Source organism: Eretmochelys imbricata, chromosome 8, assembly GCF_965152235.1.
Source record: "Eretmochelys imbricata isolate rEreImb1 chromosome 8, rEreImb1.hap1, whole genome shotgun sequence".
In the NCBI taxonomy this organism is placed as follows: Eukaryota; Metazoa; Chordata; order Testudines; family Cheloniidae; genus Eretmochelys; species Eretmochelys imbricata.
The window spans coordinates 53,048,420-53,072,740 of NC_135579.1; the positions used below are offsets into that span (position 1 = coordinate 53,048,420).

At 40.2% G+C, this 24,321-nt stretch overlaps 1 protein-coding gene across 2 annotated transcripts in view; it reads left to right on the forward strand.

Moving 5' to 3' along the window:
- The window catches only part of XPR1 (xenotropic and polytropic retrovirus receptor 1), a 254,134-nt gene that overhangs the window by 2,748 nt on the left and 227,065 nt on the right, over positions 1–24,321 (forward strand). For both annotated transcript variants that reach the window (XM_077824124.1, XM_077824125.1), the window contains exon 2: positions 9,297–9,348. In XM_077824124.1, coding sequence (XP_077680250.1) covers positions 9,297–9,348 — 52 coding nt within the window. The remainder of the gene's footprint in view (positions 1–9,296; positions 9,349–24,321) is intronic.

The window sequence follows — 24,321 nt, forward strand, 5'->3', positions numbered from 1 at the left end:
AGTATGATATCTTTCCTCATTCAGATGCTTGTGTTTTCACGCTCAGTGATATGATAGCCTATTTTGAATTCTTCTTTGTTAGTACCTTCAGTGCTGTTTGTTGTTGGAATTTGTATTTTTTTGTGTTTGCACAAACTCTGCATTTTCATTCTTTCCGAGTTTAGGGAGGCTCTTTCTTTCAATATTATCTTCCAGTGTTTCAGTGTTTTCAAAACAGTCTTGTATTAGCTATCACAACTTTCAAAAGGTATTGCTGATTACGTAGTTTGAAATCTGGTTCATGGGATTTGTTGGAAGGTTCCATTTTGACCTGATGGAGAGCAAGTCTGTTTTTTTCAGGTGCATACATGGATAAAATTGTTTTTAGAGACTTCAGTAACAGTTGTTGCTGCTCGTGATATGTCTCATTCCTCCCCAACTTGAAATGAGTGATAGACAACAGAGAACTTTAGGAAACCCATGACCAGCAACAACTTTGTCTGAAATGGTAATGGCTGATTTAAAAAAAAAAATCCATTCCCTGCTACTTGAGCTCTTGTTTTTTCTGGGGGACTTCGCATCTTAATATTCACAGTAGAAATAAATTGATAAGAGAATTTTTGAAAGGAAAAGAGCTCTAAAATCATGTATTTGTCTTAGTTTGGCTCATAGAAGCTGAAACAACTTGAAGTGGGGTAGCAGAGTAATATTAATGTCTGCTGTTTTGTCTAGTCCTACCTCTTCTATTTGTTCCCCAGTTCCAAAGGAATTAGTCCTTGTGTCTGAATACCAGTTAACGATCCTCTTACTAAAAATGGCTGAAGTTTAGTTTGAGAACAAAGTTGCAAGTTCAATGAGTAATTTAGAAAATTATGTAACCAAGTGGTGGCTAAAAATTTCAAGTGGATATTTGTTTTCTAAAAATATCAGATTAATGTTGCATCTTGCCTCTGATAGATATTTTCTATAAGAGATACAGGAAACAGAAAATGAAGATGTATCCTGAATGAGCCTTCATAGAAATTTAGGTCTAGGAGGTTGCTCGAGAGACCTGCTCCAGCCTCCTGCACTAAGACAGGACCAAGTAAACCTAGACTATCCCTGGCTGGTGCTTTTCTAACCTGTTCTTAAATGCCTCCAATGACAAGATTCCACAACCTCCCTTGGAAGTCTATTCCAGTGCTTAAATTACAGGTAGAACATTTTTCCTACTGTCTAACCTAAATCTCCCTTGCTGTAGATTAAGCCAATTACTTCTTGTCCTACCTTTATTGAATATGGAAAACCGTTGATAACTGTCCTCTTTATAACAGCTGATATAACACATATAACATACCAATGTAACATATTTGAAGACTATCAGTTTCTCCCCCCCCCTTCCTCACCCACCCAAGTTGTCTTTTCTCAAGGCTAAACATGGCCGGTTTTGTTGGTCTTTCCTTGTAGGTGAGATTTTCTACAGCTTTTATAATTTTTATTGCTCTCCTCTGGACACTCTCCAGTTTGTCCACATCTTTCCTCAAGAGTGGCTCCTAGAACTAGACACAGTACTCTAGTTGGGGGTCTCACTAGTTCCAAGCAGAGTGGGACAGTAACCTCCCGTGTCTTACACATGACACTCCTGGGACCCCAGAATGAATAAGCGTTTTCTGCAGCCACATTACATTGTTGACTCATGTTCACTTTGTGAGCAACGATAACTCCCAGATTTTTTTCCAGCTATGCTACTGCATAACCACTTATTCTCCATTTTGTAGCTGTGCATTTGATTTTTTTTTTCTTCCTAAGTGTAGTACTTCGCATTTGTCTTTATTGAATTTCATCATGTTGATTTCAGACAAATTTGTCAAAATCATTTTCAATTCTGACGGGTAGCAAGCCCTCCCAATTTAATGTCATCTGGAAATGTTATAAACATACTCTCCACTCCATTATCCAAGTAATTAATTAAAATATTGAATAGTACTGGACCAGGACAGACCCCTAGTGGATCCCACTGGACACATCCTTCTAGTTTGACAGTGAACCATTGATAGCTACTCTTCGAGTATGGTCTCTCAACAAGTTATGCACCCACCTATTAATAATTTACTATAAATCTCATTTCCCTAGTTTGCTTATGAGAATGTCAAGTGGGACTGTTAAAAACCTTACTAAAATCAAGGTGTATCATATCTACTGTTTTCCCCCTTATTCACTAGGCTAGTAACCCTCTCAAAGAAGGAAATTAGATTGGTTTGGCATAAGTTGTTCATGACAAATCCATGCTGGCTATTACTTATTACCCTATTATCCTCTAGGTGTTTACACATTTATTGTTTAATCAATTGTTCCAGTATCTTTCCAGATATTGAAGTTAGGCTGACTGATCTATAGTTCTCTGGTTTTTCTTTGTTCCCCTTTTTAAAGATAGGTACGTTGTTTGCCTTTCTCTAGTCCTCTGGGACCTCACCAGCCCTACATGTGTTCTTAAATATAATTGCTAATAGTTCTGAAATTGCTTCAGCTAGTTCCTTAAGTGCCCTTGGATGAATTTCATCAGGCGCACCCTGCTGATCTGGATACATCTAAGTTATCTAAATATTATTTAACCTGTTTTTTTCCTATTTTGGCTTGTTCCTTCCCTCTTGTTAATATTAATTGTGTTAATTATCTGGTCACAGTTAACCTTTTTAATGAATACAAAATAGGCATTAAGCACTTTAGCCTTCTTGATATGTTGTTAGCACTCCTTCATCACTAAGACATGGACCTATACTTCCCTTTGTCTTTCTCTTGCTCCTAATCTATGTATTTATAGAACCTCTTCTTATTGTCATTGATTCAAAAATTCAGTTTGCACCTTAGCCTTTCTGATTTTGTCCCTACATGCCTGTGGTATTCTTCTGTACTCCATCAATGCAGTTTGTCCATGTTTCTGCTTTTTATAGGATTCCTTATTGATTTTTCAGGCCATTCAAGAGCTCATGGTGAAACCTTATCCGCCTCTTACTAGTTGTCTTATCTTTTTTTCACGTTGGATAGTTTGCTGTTGTACCTTTAATATTGTTTCTTAGCAAAACTGCCAGCTTTCCTGAATTCATTTTCCCCTTAGATTTCTTCCAGTGGAAGATCACTTACCAGTTCTAAGTTTGTTAAAGTCTGCTTTTTTTTGAAGTCCATTAGCCTTATTTTGCTGCTCTCCTTGCTTTAGAATCATGAAATCTATTGTTTCATGATCACTTTCACCAAATTGCCTCCAGCCTTCAGATTCACAGCCAGTTCCTCCCTGTTAGTCAGAATCAAGTCTAAAATTGCTGTTCCTCTAGTTACTCTCTTCACCTTCTGTAACAGAAAGTTGTCCCTAACATATTCCAAGAACTGAGCGGATCTGAGATACAGTACTGATATCTGGGGTGCTCTTTATTAAGAACACATTTAATGACATAATTAAGTACATTTAGGTGTGGTGGAAAATTCTAGACTGATAGCACTGGACATCTGTTTATCCACAGTACAGATGTGTCTGAGATAGATCAAGCTTGTCCACCAGTATGCCTCAACCCTGATCCCTCTAGAGGTGAGACCATCTGTCTCTCCATGTTTGTTCAATCCTTGTTTTCTCTGCTCAGATTGCCAAGCGTAGATGTCAGTTGTGCTGCACACACCTGTCCACTAAAAACTGGATTGAGGCTTATGGCAACACATGTCAACCAAAATTAACCTGGATTGGATTTGAGTTGGTTACCTAGCTGTGAGGTTCTGTTTCCTTACCTGTTTGTTTAATAATTTTTTCAGTCAAAATTGTTTTCTTCATGCCCAATTTCCTTGGTGCTCCATGCCCCTAAAACCTTTCTTTTGTGCATTGTATCATATCAAAGAGAGGAGGTTGTTGACTTATTTTTTTTGAAAAGTTTTGCATTGGTAGCTCTGTCAGTTCATCTCCAGTAAGAAAAGGGTCTAGAGTGAAATTGCAGTATCTAGGAAGTGAGAAGGAGGAAAACAACAACTGGGACGAGAGATACTGATACCATTGGAGACTATGGGTAAAATTCTCAAAAGGACCTAAGTTCAATTGGGTTTCAGTTGAACTTAGGCTGTAAGTGTCTGAGTCCCTTTTGAAAATGGGACGTGAGTTTCTAAATTAGGCACTTGTGAAAATTTTACCCTTTGAGACTAACCCATATAAGGGAAGGAGAGGCTGGCAAGAATTGGTTTTCAATATGTAGTTTCTACTTCATAACTGGTGGGCCAGGGCCAATTTCACTTTAGACCTAAATTTTCTGCCTCCTGACACACACCTGTTGTTTTTATTTCATTATTTGTTCCTCCAGATTACTCGTTCTCAACAGGGGGCCTGCGGCACCCCAGGGTCCGCAAGCAGGTTTCACGGGATTTATCAAGGACTGGGCTTCAATGCTGTTTGGTAGGACTCAGGGAGGTAGAACCACCTCCACTCTTGACTCACCTCAGTGGGCTGTCCAGCCTATCTGCGTTAGGAGGATAGGTGCAGCCAAAAATTGCAGTCTCATGCAGAAGAGAGATCTCCCCCTGCCATCAGAAGGGGCTTGCTCTCAGCCATTGACTCCATGAGCAGGCAGCAACTAGCCAAGGAGATACACTACTGCTGTGCTCTGCTACTTCAGCCCTTCAAAGAACAGGGCCACATGGAAGGCAAGAAATCTGGGAGGGGGATGTGATGTGACCCCCTCCCCCCACATCATCTCTGGTTGGGGGTCCGCAGATTTGTCTGTTTAAGTTTAAGGATCTCTGGATAAAGAAAGGTTGAGAACCACTGCTCTAGATTGTCCGTGTACATGCTTAAGGAACATTATAATTTGAAATCTAGTCAGTTTAAAAAAAAGTGTAGTAAACTTACTTTAATTTGAGCTCCTGCCTCTGAATCTGTCAGTTTTGGCTTTGTTGTCATATTTTTCCTATTTTGTAAAGGATTTTCTTTCTTCTTTGTGTGAGATCCAAATGGGGTAAGCTGACTGCAGATAAAAATTGCTGTCAATAACACAAAGTATAAAAAAAAAACCCTTTGTTCTAGTAATTTTAGGTGTTAGATGTAACAAGGATAAGTTTAAAAAAAATCAAGCACCCCTCAGTTGATTTTAAGAAAACCCCTGTTGTTTGTAATCTTGGCATGGGGTGGCTCAGGTGATTGGTAAAGGGGCATTGAGCCTTTCACTTCTAGATCTGTTTAATTATATAGGCCAGGTGAACAGTGACTGAATCTGCTGCTATGCAGCTTCTAGTTTTTACATATTTCAGTTCAGTACCACTGACAATTGGTACCCCCCCCACACCGTTTTCAAGGCTGATAATCTAGAATCTTTCACTGCACTGCATATTTTCTAGAGGTTAATCTTGAAACTATGGATATAGAAAATACGTACATGTTACAGATTTTAAAATTCCTTTAGAACACCTTTGTCTCACAGATTTTAAAGAAATTCTGCATTTTCCAGCCTCATGCTCTTTTGAGCTTTATGATGAGTGCAACTTGTCCAAGAATTTTGGGCTAAGTTATTAATGCTAAATCAATTTAACCTTTCACTTCCAAAAATCCCCCTTATACTTAGCAGTGTGAAAGCTAGTTGAGCCCAGATGGGATCCAAGCTAGCTCAAGAAAGGGATTTAGACTTCCTTGAACAAATAAGAATATAAGCACTCTTCATTCTTGGTTCCTCTTATAGACCCGAGGAGCATTTTATTTTTCCCCACTTCACATCTTCCCTTGTAAGGCTTTGCATCATGGATGCAGTCCTTCCAGTAGTATGCTAGACATGACTCCCTTTATTCTATTTCTAACAAATCCACTTGAAGTCCAACAGTATGGTTTAATCAACAAGTTTGAGTGACATGAGTTGCTTCCCCTCCAGGGTCACTTTTGATCTGTCAGTGGTTCTCAGCCCATGGGCCACTTGCGGCCCAATTAGCACACAGCTGCAGACCACGTGACAGGCTCAGGGCCGTACAGGTAGTAAATATATTGTGCGGTTGTGGCTCACATAACACACAGAGAGCTGCATATGTGGCCCACAGTGGTAAATAGGTTGAGAACCACTGATTTATGTGAAACAGTACCCTGTAGACAGAGCCATGCAGAGTAGCACTACAACTGAATAAGGTGAATAAGATTTCACCTTATTCAGTTGTAAAGTGACTGTAAAAAGATTACCTCCTTTAGAGGTTAGTAGTTTTTAGTCGTCACCGTCCTTTCCTATCCAGCTTAGTTTTCTGGGGCCTCAATTTAATTTGCTCAGGAAGAAAAAAGTAAAGATGTCTAGATTTCAAAGGGTTTGTGTCTTTTATTGCATGAGCTTAAATTGGTAGGAATCAACTCAAGCTAAATCGTAATAAGGCATGCAGACAGACTTGACTGTACACAAAACGGGCTTGCACTGGTTTAAGAACTTCATGAACTTCTAAACTGATTGAATTTTATTGGTAAAATTCTCTTGTGTAGACAAGGCCTAAGAGAAAAGATACAGTAGGGGCTCCTTTTATTAATCTGTAATGCTGCACCCTCCCCCCCCCCTGGATTATTAGAGAAGATTTAATATTGCTGTAGCAAGGATTATTTGGTTTACATTTGTTTCATTACTCATTACGGCTAGGGGTGGGGGTCCTGGGAGGGGGCGGTCAGGGGACAAGGAGCAGGGTGGGTCGGGGGTTCTGAGGGGGGCAGTCGGGGCAGGAAGTGTGAGGGGGTGGGTTGGGGTGGGGGTCAAGATGTTTGGGGAGGCACAGCCTTCCGTACCTGGCCCTCCATACAGTTTCGGAACCCTGATGTGGCCATCGGGCCAAAAAGTTTGCTCACCCCTGTTATAGAAGGAGATTTCAACTAGCCTTTTTTCTTGTACTTTATATTTCTCATGGGCTGTGTGAATGTTTTAGTGCATGGAAAAAGTTATAGCTAGGCAAAGATTAATAGGAGGAAAAACAAGAACACTTTTGCCACTTGATAGACTGTGGAACTTAGGTCATATGCAACTAACTAGCAAGTCATGTGGAGAAGCAGATTCAAATGCCAAGTATTTCCTGGGAATGTTTAAAAAAGAAAACAGTGGAGGGGGAAGGTTGACTGGCATGGAGAAGATGAGTAAACAATGTCTTAAGAAGGAAAACACAGTTATTCAAGTGACCCATGCTGAGACCTCTGTGTGGATTCAGGAATCAGACCTTTGGGAGATGGCTAAAACTGTCTGTTTAACTTGACATTTGTGGTATCCTGAAATAAAGATGTGTCCTTTAGACCTTGTATTTACTTTGCAAGATTATGACCACCATTACCACAGTTCTTCTGATTTTCTCTCTTATTGCTTGGATTGCTTTTTTCCTTGACTACTATTTGCTAATTATGCTGCAGTGTCTTGATCTTGGAGAATTGGCATGCGGCTCAAGGATTGGGGTTTGTATATCGTTGGTTGCAGGAAATAGGTTTGTAGAACATGTTCTCAGGATGGATTAGGATAATAGCCAAAAAGGACAGGCTGGACACTTTAAATATCCTAAAATGGAACCAGACAATGCAATTCTTGTTAAAACATGATGGTTTAGATCAAGGGTGGGCAAACTTTTTGGCCTGAGGGCCACATCGGGGTTCCGAAACTGTATGGAGGGCTGTGCCACCCCAAACAGCCTGGCCCCTGCCCCTAACTGGCCCCCCAGGGACCCCACCCCCTATCCAGCCCTCCCTTCTCCCTATCCCCTGACTGCCCCGACCCCTATCCACACCCCTGACAGACCCCCGGGACTCCCATGCCTATCCAACTCCCGCATTCCCGTCCCCTGATGGCCCCCCAAAACCTCTGCCCCATCCAACCGCTCCCTGTCCCCTGATTGACCCCCACAGAACGCCCGACCCATCCAACTCCCTTGTCCCCTGACTTCCCCGACCCCTATCCACACCCCCGCCCCCTGACAGGCCCCTTTGACTTCCATGCCCTATCCAGCCCCCGACCCTTGTTCCCTGACTTCCCCCCCCGCCCAAACCTCTGCCCCATCCAACTGCCCACTGCTCCCTGTCTGCCCCCTGGGACCCCCCCGCCCCCTTACTATGCTGGAGCCAGCCACACTGCCTGGCAGGAGTGGTGAGCCAGAGGGCTGGCTTTGTGTTGCGCTGAGGGGAAGGGGGAGGGGCCAGGGACTAGCCTCCCCGGCCGGGAGCTCAGGAGCTGGGCAGGACTCCTGGGCCTGCAGGCTGGATGTGGCCTGCGGGCCGTAGTTTGCCCACCTCTGGTTTAGATGTTGATAGGTTCACAAATCTGAAAATTCAGTTATGGTTTGCACAGCAACTGTATCTCTACCACTTTGACATTCATCATGCACGCTATATAGTGGGCATTGTTTGCCTTAACTTATGCAATGGGGCTATTTCTCCCTTGCAGTTTCTGGGTCCAGCATGACCAGTCTAGGCTTCACCATTATTCATCCTTTTTCTTTCTTATTTGCACTTGCGTAGTAAGCAGGAGTGTAGAGTATAAAACCCACTCTTGAATTGTTGGTATTGCTTCAGTAACAAACTGAAAATCATCATATAAAAAGGATTGTAACTGACATGCTGGGCTTGGAACACATGAGGTTTTTGGGATGTTTGAATACCACTCTTGAACCCAGGTTGTGCATGTAGCAGTTGAATGGATTGCCCAAAGTATATCTTTAACTGTGTGACCTCTGCCAGTTTGATTTGTAAAACTGCTTCCTGTACTAGAAAACTAGTGTACTGGGTTTCCTGAACTATTTGATCCCTTGAATTCTGGAGCATGAGACACTATGGTTCTGGAGTGCTGGTTAACGATCCTCATCTGAACTAATGTTTTCCTCTTTTAGTCTCCACTTCAAGAGAAGACTAAAAGGGAAATATGATGATTTCTTTTGTCATGTGGTTTTCACTTTTTAAATAAAAGTGTATATTTTTCAGTAGTTCACAATACTGATAAGCAGGCCCTGAGGCTCTTTCTTCCTTTGCCATGACAGATCCCTGTTATGTCACACCAAATCTCTGGTATTGTCGGGTTTCTCTCTAGTAAAATCCTATCCTACCTAATTGGAAATATTTTTCCAAAAGAGCATATTTACACCTGCTGTCAGGGTAGTCTTTTAGACAGCAAGGCAACTGGTTCTAGACAAAGCTGTCAGTAAATACGTAGTTTTGTGTATTTCCTTTGTTGTCAGGAATAAGTATAATTGCAGTGACCTCACATTCCATAGCTTTATATGTCAGTCTTGAGGAATTAGACTTTAACTGCTACTCATTTTCAAACAGGCTTATCAGAGTGACTTAAGTCTTTTGTGCTGACTGGTTTAATTTTTTCTGTTTGCTGCAGGCTTTCAAGGAGATGCTGTATGCAGCTCAGGACCAGGCCCCTTCTATAGAAGGTAAGCAAGCTGTGACCCTGAATCATACTTGCATTACTGGATGTTGAATACCAAGCACAGTTTCCCCTTGCCTATCTGCTGAAACTGACAGGCTTAATAGACCAAAGAGGAAGCAAGATCTTGGCTGCAGAAAATTCTGCTTTTCCAGCTCTCTAAAGCTTTGTTTACTGAATCATTAGAACAATAAAAGGATATTTCTATAGTGTGAGGCTTGTAACAGCTATTTTCTTCTTGTGTATATGAACACTCAATCATTCAGTGGTGGAAGTGACCCCTTCTTGAGTTAAGAATAGTACTGTGTTCTGGTATGACAATTCCAATCCCCAGAAGTGGCTAATATGAAGTGCTGGACAGGAACATATAAAATAGCCATAATGTGTCTGTCTAATTTCTGCAATGTTGCACTTTGGGATAATTTTCTGATCCCAGTTTGTGCCCTGAAGCATAAGTGAGCCTCTAACATTTATCCTGTGTTCAATTGGGATGCCATTCTTATTTGTATAAATGTAGAAATATTTTAATATTTTTCTTACTAAGCCATTTGTATCTGTTCACTGGCAATGAGTTCCCTTGATAACGTTATGTAAAAAATTCTGTCAGCTTTATTTTACTGGTTGCATTATAGGAGTAGGCTTTGTTAATCAAGTGCTTACCCATAAAACTAACTTTCTTGATGAAACTCATTACATTTATCTTTCATCTCCTTTGTAAGAGAACTACAGAATAATCCTAATCTTTAAATTGCTTGCCCCAGCTGCTAGTTTTGTTACCCTCCTCATATCTTTTTGCCTTTTTTGTAGTTAGGTGACTAAAACTGAATGCAATATCGAAGGTGAGAATGTATCATTAACTATAATGGCACTTCTATGTTAATCCCTATTTTAATACAGTTTATGACTTTATTCACCTTTTTAGGTATATATAAACCAGGAAAAACATGCTAATATGGTCAGGTGGTTAATCTGGGTCATGTTTTCTGTAATGGTGTCAAACAATTCCATCCCATCTATGCTTGCAGTTAAACTGATGTTATTACCAGTTGAAAGAAGGGTGGGGCATTGCTAACAACTGTTTGGTCACTTTCCTAGAGTACACTGGAAATTTAATCACCGCTATGCATTATTCATTATTTTAAGATTAATTTTTCCATTCTCTTCTCTTCCAGAAGACTGACTAAGGTCTTTGAATTTTCTGTTTTTCTCTAAAATCAGAACTCCCAGGTATCTTTTCTTATCATTCCACAGTACTAATTTACCTATTCACCTGTTGTGGAAAAGGCTACAATGAAAAACACAAGTGTCAAATGTATTTTTTTCCATTCTTTTTCTCTTCACCAGTCTACTCCTACATTCCTTCTAAGTAGCTCCTTGTATTTCCTTGGTCTTTACCAGGTAGTACACTAAATAGCTGTGAATAGGGATTTAAAAATAACAAGGTAAGGGATGTGGAGAAGATGTAGTGGGAAGCTAGCGCTAATGTGTTAATTAAACTTTGGGAGCTGTAACTTTTTTCTCTTGACACTTTTAGCATAGTGTCTAGATATGTGGTCTTTGTGCATATTGTACATATTTATTTAAAGTACCAATGGAAAAGGAACTGTGCGTGTGTGTGTATTGTCCCTCTAGTTAGGATATGGGAGAGCTTTAACTTGTTTCAGTCTCCTATGATGTCCTCTAAAGAGCTTGTCAAAGTTCTTCAGTAAAAAGGGGTAAGTGACATCCTGGTATTGTTAATGTAAAAAACCAAGCAGAAGAGTTTTTAAAAATAAAACTGAACCTAATTTTGTATGGCATAAAATAATTAGCTAAGCAGTCTACTTTAACTCAGTTTTGGTAAAACTATCTCCAGTTAGACAATAGCAACAGCAAATGCCTGCATGGGGCCATTTAAGTTAGTGGTTCCATTCTTTTTTGTTGAGGTAGTCCTTGTGGTGGATTGGTGGGAAGAAATTCCCTTCTGTCCCTCTTCCCAAGTATCAGCATCGTTGTCACCATATGACCCTTCTTTTGCTCAATTCTTTCTCCATTTTCTATCTATTCCTTTTCCATTATTTTCTCCCCCCACACCCCCATCCTTGTTGCTCTCACTTAAAGTCTCTTTTGCTATTCTTTATTTTGCTTCCGTGCTTTTACTGACTTCCCTATCACCAATATGCTTCTTGAGATGTCTGTGGTCTCATGTGCTCTTGTGGCTGAGCTGCGTACTACAGGAGAAGAGAAACAGGTTGCAGGGAACCTACATTCATATACATGTGTGCTGCTTCTTTGGCCAGCTGGATTAGGAGCTGCTGAGACAACAGGGAAGGAAGGCAGGTGACATTCAAGGAAATGCAGCTTTTGGAGTATGTTTTTAGTAGCGACAGGAGATTTAAGATCAGGTATCTCTCTCTGTCTCCATTGTTTTTATCCTCTTCCCTTATGCCCTCCTGCCATGGCAGTGCTCAAAGTTGAGAAGCACTGACTTAATTACTAGCATTCTCTAGTACAGTTGTTCTCAAACTTTTGTACTGGTGACCCCTTTCAAATAGCAAGCCTCTGAGTGTGACACCCCCACCCTATAAATTAAAAACACTTTTTAAAAATATTTAACATCATTATAAATGCTGGATCCAAAGTGGGGTTTGGGGTGGAGGCTGACAGCTCGTGACCCCCCATGTAATAACCTCACGACCCCCAGTTTGAGAACCCCTGACCTAGTATGTCCATCTGAAATGTTTGGTTGGAGTTGAGGTATTTTTTAACAAACATTGAAAATGTTAGGTCAAATTCTGGAGCTGGGCAAAATCACTCTTCAAAGGGATGCACATAAACCCTTCAAAAGCAGTGTCATCTGCCTGTACTCTGGTTACAAGAGCTCTACATAGCCTGTTCATGGATGCTATTGTTGGACCAGGAGGATGGACTGTGTTTACATGCACAATAAGTCCAGAACACCTTTCCAGTTCCTATCATGGATGCAACCTCCCTGGATTTTTAAGAGCCAGATCAGCAGTAGTCCATGACCAATTTCTTTTCCCAGTAGTGGCTGTTCGATGTTGGTTTTCTGACAGTGCCTATATATGAGATATGCTACGCTTGCCAGAATTGTGCATATTTTCTTTTTCGCTATTATTCAAACCATTGTCCAGGATGAACACTCTACTGAAGGCCTTGTCTAAATGCAGATTGTACTGGTTTAATCACAATCAAAATGTGCTTAGTTAAACTGGTGCAGACCCCTGCGTGGACACATCTAATTAGCTTTGATTTGACTTAATGTGGAGTACTAGTTTATTAGTCAAGGCTTTGTCATGTCACTTGAGCTAGGAGGAGATTGAGTCTGTTTGCTTCCTTAGAGTCGAGGAATTTTTCCCCTTAACTTCCGTGTTTCTCCTGCTCTGTTACAAGTGCAGTGAAGTATTAGCACAGACTCTTTATTAAACGGCTGCTACAGGCTGCTATATGTATCATTTCACAAAGGGTTGTGTGGTGTGATAAGTGCTTCATATCACCTCCAAAACACTCCCAGTAAATAATGGGGGCAATCAAAAGTCTCAAAGATCTGCTCAGACTAAGCACAAAAAAACCCAAAACAAACCTAATATAAACTGTTTTCAACAGCCTTGTACCCATTACTGTCTCTTTGCACAGTTCAGTCATGGACAAACAATGTTAACTTCTAAGTGGCACTTAAAGAATTTAAACTACTTGTAGTCTTACTACTTTCAAAAAAGTTAGGTGGTGGTGGTGGGGAAAAGCCTGAGATCTGATGAGTGATGGGCAGAGCCCAGGTCAAAGTGGAGATCTTCTACTCTGCTACCTTACTCAGGTGTGTAGTGATGCTAACTGGCTTTGTGCTCAGCTGACTTTTGCATGTGTAAATCTGTGTTTCCATTTTAAAGCTATGAACACTATGACAATTTGATTTTAAATAACAAAGCAGGGATGTGAGTGACCAGAATAATGTATTGCAAAAATGTGCAAAAACACACCTCCCCATACCACCACCCACCTCTGGGGAAAATTTGTGCAACTTCCTGTAAATTTTAAGTTATTGTCCCAATATTTTCCTGTCCTTGTTGATGCGTTTATAATTCCTTGGTTCTTCCTGTATTGAATATTGCATTCTGCTTATTTTGGATGGAGGCAAGAAGGATGGAAGAGGCTAGGTCGTTCTGTGCCTGACCACCCAAGCCTTTTGTAGAAGCAGCAGAGTACCAGCATTATGCATTTCTGTACCCTGAATTCTGCATGAATTACACCAAGTGGCCTGCACACACTCTTCCAGAAGAGTTGCTCACATATACATAGTTTAACTAAATTTCTTCAAAGATCCCATTTCTTCCTGTGTCTCGTTATTTTTTGTTCCCATAGTTTCCTTTAGGCTTGCATCAGTTCCCTGCATGTTCTTAATAGCTTTCTTTGTGGACTTCCACTTTATCAAAGCAACGCTTTTTGTATACCTTCCTCTTATCCAAGCAACTTCTGAGTAGTATCTATGTTTGACCTTTCTTAAACCACACTTTCACATACAGGACATAAGCCAGTAAAAGCAAACAACTAATATGTAATTGTCTCCCAATCCTACATGCTATGCAAAGGAAATTCCTTGAACTACCAGGGGATTCTTTGGCTTTCATATTTGCCCTATTAGTAGAAATTAGCATGTAATATTTTTATAATGAATGGTTCAGACTGGATGAATTGATGCTGTTGTAAGATTGTTCCTCCTTCTGCTTTACACAGCTCTCAGCCTTGTGAGATTACAGGTTTTCCACCAAAACTATGATATGAGTATAAGAAGTCAGTAGAAATTGGCACCCATGGATTTGCTGTGAGAGGAAGCACTCGGGAAGCAGCTCCTGGTGTTTTGTGGTGAAAATCAGGTATCATGCCTTGCTTTTTTTTCCAGAGGCAAAAAGCACCCTATGACAAAGGCATGAAATACTGGCCTCATGTAGGGCGAGTAGTGCTCTGCCTTTCTCCCGTTGTCTCCTGTCAGCTTTGTCCCCTCAACAAGACAGGTTCCTGGACTGTCGTGGCTTGGACTCCTACTGATTATTCCACTTAGTTAGCAGATGTGTCGGCATTTCCCTGAGCTCCTTAGAATGCAACTCTTCTCAGCAGTAGTGAAGATGAAAGCATGCCTATAAATTATTCATTCTGATTATCTGCTTGAATGGACAGGGTCCACTCTAAATATTTTTCCCCAGGATCTTTTGTTATTCTTAGGGATTTTGAAACTTAACCTGCTTCTAAAATTATTTTACATCTGTTAAAATGAGCTGTTTTTCCCACTTATTCCATAAACCTATATCTCAGTAGGACATAATTTCATTCCTTTTGCCTCTGTGAACAAGGATTACTACCCATAAGAAGGTTAAACAGTGTATGGGGTTTAGAAAATATTCTAATTTTGCTTTTTATATACATATATATTTTACTTAAGAATATATACTTATACTTACATAAGTATAATAATAATATATATTATATAAGAATATATATATATATATATATATATATATATATATACTTTTACTTAAGAATAAAACTAATGGATGATGTTACAGCAAAATGGGGCTGGAGGTAGAAAGAAGCAAATGTAACAGGGTTTCTCTATAGTATCTTTTTATATATATATCTTTTTATATATATATCTATATCTATATCTTATATATATATATATAAAAAGAAAAGGCGTACTTGTGGCACCTTGGAGACTAACCAATTTATTTGAGCATAAGCTTTCGTGAGCTGTAGCTGTAGCTCACGAAAGCTTATGCTCAAATAAATTGGTTAGTCTCCAAGGTGCCACAAGTACTCCTTTTCTTTTTGCGAATACAGACTAACACGGCTGTTACTCTGAAACCTTTATACATATAATTTGCTTTATATGTGAAGAGTGACAGGAGTGGGGCTCAAACCATGTGAGAATACCAGTGTTTGAGGGCATGTTGGTATGATTACACACACTCATTCTCATATAAGAAGGTTTTAATCTTCATTTGCAATATACCATTGATTAATTTTGGGTTAATATCATCAGACCCCTTTGTAAACTGACTTGGATTTATTCCTGCAATTAAAATAAATGAAGGCCTGATAGTATTCCTTAGTCGACTCCATTGTGGTGATAAAAATATTTAGTGCTGAATGTGATAGGATATGGAGCAAATCTAATTCCTTTGCCATGTTCCAGACAAATGGTTAAGAGGCTGCAGAAGTAGTTATTTCAATACCTAACCCCAAGGCGGCTCGTGAGGGATGGGTCCTGGGTGTACTGTGTGACAGTTTGCTAGTGAACAGGGTGTGATTTCTTAGAAGGCACTGAGGAGTTGGAAAGATATGAAGTTCAAAAGATCAAGGGATTGTGTGTGTTGTGTGTGGAGAATAAGGATTTATCAGCAGTAAGAGGGAAAAACTGTAATCTAGACCTTGTAATTTAGTGATAGAAATCATCCAGGTGGTTGACAAAACAATTTTTAGGCGTTCACTTTAGTAAGGCTTGGATGTTACTGATTATTGAGACTTAGGTATGCAAAGTGGTATAAGCACAAAACTCTGAGATTGGGAAGGGGGCAGGTTATTGCTTTGGTATGATTCATTTACATCCATTTCCTTTTCCAGCTTTCTGGTGTTAATAAATAAGAGCTGTGAAAACTGGGACAATCAGAGCTGTATTTAGTACAGTCGGTGGTAGTGAAAGTTGGACATAATAGGCTGGCCTATCCCATATGAAATGGCAACTGAGAAACTGTGTTCAGGGAGCAGTAGGTCTGGTGAACTGCTTATCAGTCCGGTTGCAGAAGTGGTATGGATTATTCATTAATGGTACTGGATAATACATCAGAGACGGTAGACTGTGCTCTTTTTTTCCTCCTTTTACCTCCTTGTGTTTTAAAAACAACAATAACAGAAAACAAAACAAAAACAGCAAGGTACTTCCTTTTCTCTGGTTAAGGGAATTAGTGAACATTTATAATTTAACAGGTGTATGTCCAGTTTCATTTTAGTGACCAGCACTGGGGGTTGTAGACCAGAGAATATTCATTTTCCAGTGTAGCTCATTTCACAAAGGTGGATAGTTGGTAGCAATGTTTTGATGAAGGAATGGCTGTCTAACAGGACCAATAGTGAAAAGAATCAGAACACTTTTAGTTGCAGTTATAGAGAAACAATACATGAACATTCACAAAACCAGGCTGGTTTTTGTACCATATGCAATAAAAATTGCTAACAGTCACCTTTACCATGAGGTAGCCTCTGGGTTTCCAGTAATTCCTTATATAAAATGTGATTCTTGAACTATTATTATGCAATTAAGACTTAAGAGGAGATCAGCTGTCCTCAGTGAATAATGCAATATGAATTAAACTTAATTGGTTTCTTTTGGTTTCAAAACGTGTGCTGTGGGCAGGGAAGGAGCAGAATCATTGAAATGAGATAGTATTCTGTCAGATAAGAATAGCTTGTAAGATGCCTTGGAAAAATGGCCAACTCACTTCACTAACACCCCGTGGAATCCTGATGTGTCTGCATAATACAGTGGAGGAACAAAGGATTTCCCCTATGATTATACCTCTGAGGCAGCCCTCTTCAGTTTTGTTACATTAATCTGCTTAAAGGTCATACTGTGTGTTGGTTATAACAATAAGATTGTATGAGAGCATGAGGATGACTTTTTTTAAGATTAAAGTGGCTGTTTTTGTATTTTGTTTAATTTTGCACATGCCTAACTTTAAGCACCTTAGTAGTCTCATTGTAGTCCATTGGACTCTTCATATAGGTAAAGTTACACATCTGTTCAAATGTTTTGCAGAATCAAGGCTTTCACTTATAATATTTTGCTTTTTTGCCTATAACAGTTTTGTCAAAGTCAAATAAGAGATCCTACCAGTAATAGCATTTTTTAAAAAGCATTTATAACCTTACTGCAATTTTCAATTAAAAATAAATTAGCACAGATTATAATAGTTTTACAAAGCCTCAGTATGACTTCAGTCAATGATTCTTTATTTAAAAAAGCCAGTGACTGACTGACTTTAAATTGCTCCACTGTTACTGTTGGACATGGTAGCCACTTTTATTACCTAGGTTAATATCTAATATGCTGCACAAATTGCAGACACTTGAGTTAATGGCATTTTATCATCAGAATTACAAACGCAGCTGACAAGATCTTTAATCTTTAAGAAATTCCATTGTAATATAATGGATGCTTTAACCATTACATACAGTTTCAAAGAAATAACGTAAAAGTTAGTGACTTGTCAATCAGGAAAATGTTCCAAAATCTCTATCTGTAGCCAAAAGCCACAGGGTAGGTAGCTATGTCAGAATGTATGAATTCACTTTGAGTGCAAAGCAGCTTCAGCATTATGGTGTACAATAACATGGCTGGCAAAGTGGTTCTTAAATGCTGCACTGTGACAGGCCATTAGACTTCTTTGGAGAATCCTGTGAGCAGCAGCCATCCATACAAGCATTGTGGGGGCACGGGGTGGTATCGATAGTATTGGGGCCCAGTAAGGTCACTTGTTTAATGTCTCATTTTCTCTTTTTGTTAAGAGGATGAAGCATAGTTTATCACCAAGGAGATTGAATGTCAGTCTGTGGTTCCTGATGAGAAATTGACTAGCTATGTGACTTTAACAAGAGATGCAATCAGTGGATCGGGAAAAGGAAAATTGCATTTGTATTGGTGTATTATGGCATGCAATTGATTTTTCATGCATTATGTAACCCCAGGCATACAGATTTTTATTAGGAGCTGAATTATCTGCATTCTAGACTATAGTACTGTAAGTCCTAAGTAGCTGAATTTGATTTTAGGAGTATGCTGCTAAAGCAATTATAGGAGTAATTCTGAACATATTTTATAAGTGCTTCCATCCTGTTTGTGAGGCAGGGTGGATTTGAAGCAGAAAAGAGGAGCAATGGGGATGAGATGGTTGACCTTAAAACCATCCTGTCCCATAATTGCAAACTTGCTCTGAGGGCTGTAGCCAAAGCTCAAGACATCTTGAAAGATCACTCCCTATAGTACTTCATCTGTCCCTAATGCAGCTGTCTAAGACAGCCATCTTATCTGTAGCCTAGCAGTCCAGGCTTCTCTCCTCTGCTGAACTGGAGTGGATCCATGCCAGCTAGATTCTTCAACTGCCAATTCATTGCCAGGGGGCTTTAAAGAAGGATGGGTACTGTTACCATAAAACTTGGAGTCTTTTGTTGCTTAGATAGGATAATCCTAGCAGGTTGCTCAGTGCGCAGAGACACAAGAACTATTTGTACAGATATGGATGAAAATGCTTCACAGAATAAATTTTTATTCTGTAATTTTTATTCAGTGTTGAGAGGACAAACCATATTTAATGGGGCCCCTTTGTGTGATCATAGACCAGTAAACTCAGGTTTGGTAATGCTAATTCTCTGAGTGGTGGTGACTCCTTTCTATGTCTGTGATGCAGTGAGGTGGGGTAGCAGGTAAGTGTTGACTGATGTTCCGATGTGTAATTTGATTAATGGAATTCCACTAGTGTTTTAGTACCTCTAGAATTACTATTCATCTTTCATGTTCAGAACTGGAAGTCGGGGAATGAAATAAATGTGGGGCCTGATCTTGCATTCTTTGTACACCTAAAACTCTCATTGAAATCAACAGGAATTTTAGGTGCCTGAGAAAACAGTTGGGACCACGGTTCAGCTATTCTGTTGAACAATAAAAGTACAACAAATGCCTTCAAAATGAGAGCAACTCAGGATTTGGGTCTGCTTTACCTTGGCTAAGAGCAGCTACAGGAAAGAAACCATTTTTGGAAGTGAGTCTAATACTTTGAAAGGACACTACACACCTAAGCCCAAGAATGTGTTCTTAAGGATGATTTAAAAACTCTTAAAAGTTTGTGTGGTTGTGGCTGGATGCCTGAAGGGGCCACCCTGAGAATCCTTGCAGTTTGCCTTGAGTAAGCAATAGGGCAGACAATCCTCAAAGGGGGTAATGATTAGAGTCACCAAATCAGTAACAAAATAGCTTCTATAATACAGTACCATATATTCTCCAGTAGTCATGCAATAATCATGCAGATGCCAATCCTTTAGTATCTAAAAGACTAAAGGTTTAATAATGAAAAGAAAAAGGAAGAGAGTTACAGTGGTTAAGAGATCAATACACATACAGATATATGAAAAGTCTTTAGGTCAGTTTCATAGCAGAGATGGTGAGGCTGCTGATTTGTAAAAATCTTTCTGGAATCAGTTTAAAAGGTTATAGTCCAATAAACAATCCAGTTTGTTCTCTTCCATGAGAATTCCAGGTTAAATCCAGAGTAAACCTGGATACCTCAGTCTTGTGGCTTATACCTTCCCTGTCAAAGTTTAAGCAGACCTGAGATGGCAGGATCAGACCCAGGGCTTTTTCTTTATAGTCTTGTAGCAAGCTGATAAGCCTCTTGACAGCTCTCGTCACATCAGGACCTTTCCTGGATAAAGAATAGGCAGTGTATATTGTTGGTTTGAAGCTAATCTTCTATTTCCTATGCATACACAAGTAAAGTAGCTTCATCATTTACATAAATCAATTAGCCATTCAAATTATCAAGGCAGTTCATCATAGCAAAGAAATTAAGATGAAGACGATATCAATAATAATATTAGTTCCTGTAATATCTTACATCTTTGATCTTTGAGTCAATAGGCAGTAATGATGCCTTATAAGACAGGAACAGGATTTTAGCATCTACGAGCTAATTAGATCACACTGTTAAACTTGTAACAAGATACAGGTAAACACAGACAAATACACTCAGCATCTACTCTTGATTTCTATTACTACAAATAAATGGTCAATGATCGTTGGTCTAGGCCATCTCTTTGAAACTCACATGCAAATAGATTGTCTTGATTACATTTCAGTGTCTCTTGGTAAGTTGTTATGGGTCACATACAATTTGACCTGTCTGTCAATGTCACAGTGGTCCTCAGTGATATATAGATTGTTGCGGACCCAAACAATGTTTATAGATTATACTGTGTATGCATGTGGGTGATCTTCTAGAGTTGTTGCATGAGATTGTGTTTGGGCCCAAAAATCCTTGAGTATCCCATTTAACAACCAGATTATTTTACTGATGCTATAGTTTTAAACCAATGTGAGTTTGGTGAGTTGTGAATCTGGAAATTTCGTGCTTCAAAAGGTAAATTTAATTGTTACAAATACAGGTCTAGAACTAAATCTCCTCTTTTGGAGTCCTATATACAGCATTGAAGGATTGACCATATGCTTTAGGGAAATGGGGGAGAGGTATGTTATGCCAGCCTCTGAAACCTCATGTGTAGGCTGTTAGAGGTAGGATACCAGATTTTGGTGGACCAGTGGTCAGATCTGGCTTGGCAAATGCAAATTATACTGGCTGTGGGGCAATCACTGTCGCTGGTGAGCACCACTGAGCTTGCCACTGTTCCAAAACCATTTTGCTCGGCAAGTGTCCTTCATGATGATCTCTTGGAAAGCCTAAAATCAGAGTGGGATAATTGAGAGAAGGCAATCGGGTTCATGTCTGCATGCAAACAATTATCTGGCAAGAACTGGGATTATGGCTGAGCCCCACACTCTGGACGAGGCTTACTACTGAATGGAACTTACTTGACTGGTGTTGATTTCTGGTTCATGTTTCTGAATTCATGTGGACACTGGTGTTCTTTCCCAGCTGGTGCCTTTGACTCTGTGCTCTTAAGATATACCCATCACTTTTTAAAATGGAAGATTTGGTTGCTACTGCAGATAGTAAATGAGTCTTTGGGGGTAGATTTTCAGTCACTTTTGGTGCCTAACTCCCAAGGAAAGCCATTTAAGCCTTTGAAAATCTACCGCTTTCATTTTTGTAACTCAAACCTACCCCAGTTAAAAATGTTCTATAACAATTTCCCTTCCACCTGTGAATTCCTATAGTTCTCAGCCAACTACCAATTTAATTCTTGCTTTTGTGCTCATTTGCTTGAACTAGGGTGGTGTGCACATATCTCAGTGAAGTGTTCTACTCTGAGCAGTTATCTTCTCTCTGGCTAGCTCAAATGAAACTAAACCTCAGAAGGTGTGTGATCTCTGTTCAAGCTTGCCAGAGCACAAATTCCATTAATGAATTAGTCAGACATGGAATTATTTCTCTGGGGCCACAAATGTTGAGATTGGTACAACCCAGCTGTCTGTCAGGAGTTGCTGATGCAGGAAATTCTTTGCCAGCTGAGTTTTTCCTTATTTGTTAAAACTTGGCTGTTAACCACTGAAGCACCAAAATGAAGAACTTGATATAAAATCTACTGAGTGCTTGAAAGCTCTGGCCTTTTTAGCTAGCTTTTGCTAATAGTACGAATAGGTATAAATTCAAGAAGCCTATAGTGTTTAACTGTTATGGAAGGCTATAGGTCTCATTTAGGATATAATTTCAAGTGTTTCACTGATTTCCTATCTTAATCTAGTCAAGGTGTGCCAAAAGCGTTGGCTTTCCCACTGAAATTTCAGGATTGATTGACATGTTTATCAAGGCATGGGGTAAGAGATGCAATAGCTTTATCAGCCTTTAATTCTTGGCCACGCTTTTCCTCATCAAATCTTTCCTTTTCTCTACTTAGTTGTGCCATATGGCTCTGTGGTGGCTGGTCTCGTTCAATGGTAATATGTTTGTAAACAATTAGCTAGTGCTGTACAACCACTGTACACCTTTCTTCACCCTTCAAAAGGCTGAAAACATAGTCTTCATGCTTCCAGCCTCCATCACCTTTAGAGCTTAAAATTGAGCTAATAGAGGAGAAGTGGAGCCATTGCTGTCTTTTACAGACCAGACTATTTCTTTCACCTGATTGGATTGATAGTTGCAGTCCTCAAATACAAGCACAGATGCAATCCTCTGCTGCTTGAGGTGGGGAGAAGAGACTAATGTTAGTGTTGTCATTGTCCTATCTCAGGGGTGGGCAAACATTCTAGCCTGACGGCCACATCTTGGTATGAAAATTGTACGGAAGGCTGGCTGGGGCAGAGATTGGGGCTCATGGGGGGGATGAGGGTTCTGGCTGGGGGTGCAGACTCTGGGGTAGGGCTGGGGATGAGGGGTTTGGGGTGCAGGAGGGTGCTCCAGGCTGGGATCAAAGGGTTTGGAGGGTGATCACGGCTGGGGAAGGGTGGTGGGGCACTGGGGAGGGGGGCGGGGGGGGGAGTGTTCAGGGGTGCAGGATTTGGGCGGCGCTTACCTGAAGCAGTTCCCAGCCAGTGGGAGCTGCAGAGCCGGCACCAGGGGCTGGGGCAGCATGCGGAACCCCCTGGCTGCCCCTGCTTCCAGGAGCTGAGCAAAGCAAGGCAAGCCCCTGACCCCGCTTCCCGGCTGGAGCACTGAAGCAGGGAAAGCTCCCAACCCCACTCCCCGGCCGGAGCTCGAGGGCTGGATTAAAAGGTCCGACGGGCCGGATGTGGGCCATACTTTGCCTACCCCTGTCCTAGCCTATAAACCCCCAGTAGCAGCAGTGGCGGCTTACACCTGTGCTGATTTTACAGAGAGCTTCCTCTGTGGACCCAAAGGAGAGCTAATGTGAAATTAGCCAAGCTGTCAGTTTAACTTGTCTGTTGCTGTCATTGTTGAGTGAGTCCTGTGTGCAAAAGTAACCAAATGAAAGTGATTCTCCACTGTGGGGTGGGGACGTTGCGTGAGACACACAAGTTTCTGTGCCAAACTTAAACTCATGGGCCGCCTTTGTAAGAAACTAAGATTTTACAAATACTGAATGATGCCATGAGTTCCCTGTCTTAGCTGTCAGCTTGGCTTAACTGTGTGGCTTTACAGATTAAACACTTGGTTTTATAGTACCTTTGTTTAATCATGTTTGTAATGTAAAACTTAATTTTCAAAATTGTACGTTTTTTTCCAGCTAACTTTGTTCTGAAATGTAGCAAGTGGCTAAGATTTATATATAACTTTAGACTAGTTTTCTAAAGCTTCTTCAAGTCTTTGTTCACCCCTCTGAATGTATTGCAATTATGTTAGTAAAGTTACAATGTACTTTGAAAACAAAGTTATCATGGTTTCTAGAGCAAAAAGCAGCTGGAGAATTGAAGCAATTGGTTTCCGGTGCCACGATATTGCTGAATAATCTTGTGTTATACTAAAGGGACACCAACTTGTAATATAATAATCTTGGGGAAAAAAAATAAGGTGTTTCAGGTACTACACTTGTCCTGGGTCCCCTTGAAAATACTCATATTTTGTAGGTTTCAGAGTAGCAGCCGTATTAGTCTGTATTCGCAAAAAGAAAAGGAGTACTAGTGGCACCTTGGAGACTAACCAATTTATTTGAGCATAGGCTTTCGTGAGCTACAGCTCACTTCGTTGGATGCATTCAGTGGAAAATACAGTGAGGAGATTTATATACACACAGAACATGAAAAAATGAGTGTTATCATACACACTGTAAGGAGAGTGATCACTTAAGACAGCTATTACCAGCTGGGGGGGAGAAAATCTTTTGTAGTGGTCATCAAGGTGGGCCATTTCCAGCAGTTAACAGGAACGTCTGAGGAGCGGTGTGGGGGGGGGGGGGGAATAAACATGGGGGAAATAATTTTACTTTGTGTAATGACCCATCCACTCCCAGTCTCTATTCAAGCCTAAGTTAATTGTGTCCAGTTTGCAAATTAATTCCAATTCAGCAGTCTCTCATTGGAGCCTGTTTTTGAAGTCTTTTTGTTGTAATATTGCGACCTTTAGGTCTGTAATGGAGTGACCAGAGAGATTGAAGTGTTCTCTGACTGGTTTATGAATGTTATAATTCTTGACATCTGATTTGTGTCCATTTATTCTTTTACTTATAGATTGTCCAGTTTGACCAATGTACATGGCAGAGGGGCATTGCTGGCACATGATGGCATAGATCACATTGGTAGATGTGCAGGTGAATGAGCCTCTGATAGTGTGGCTGATGTGATTAGGCCCTATGATGGTGTCCCCTG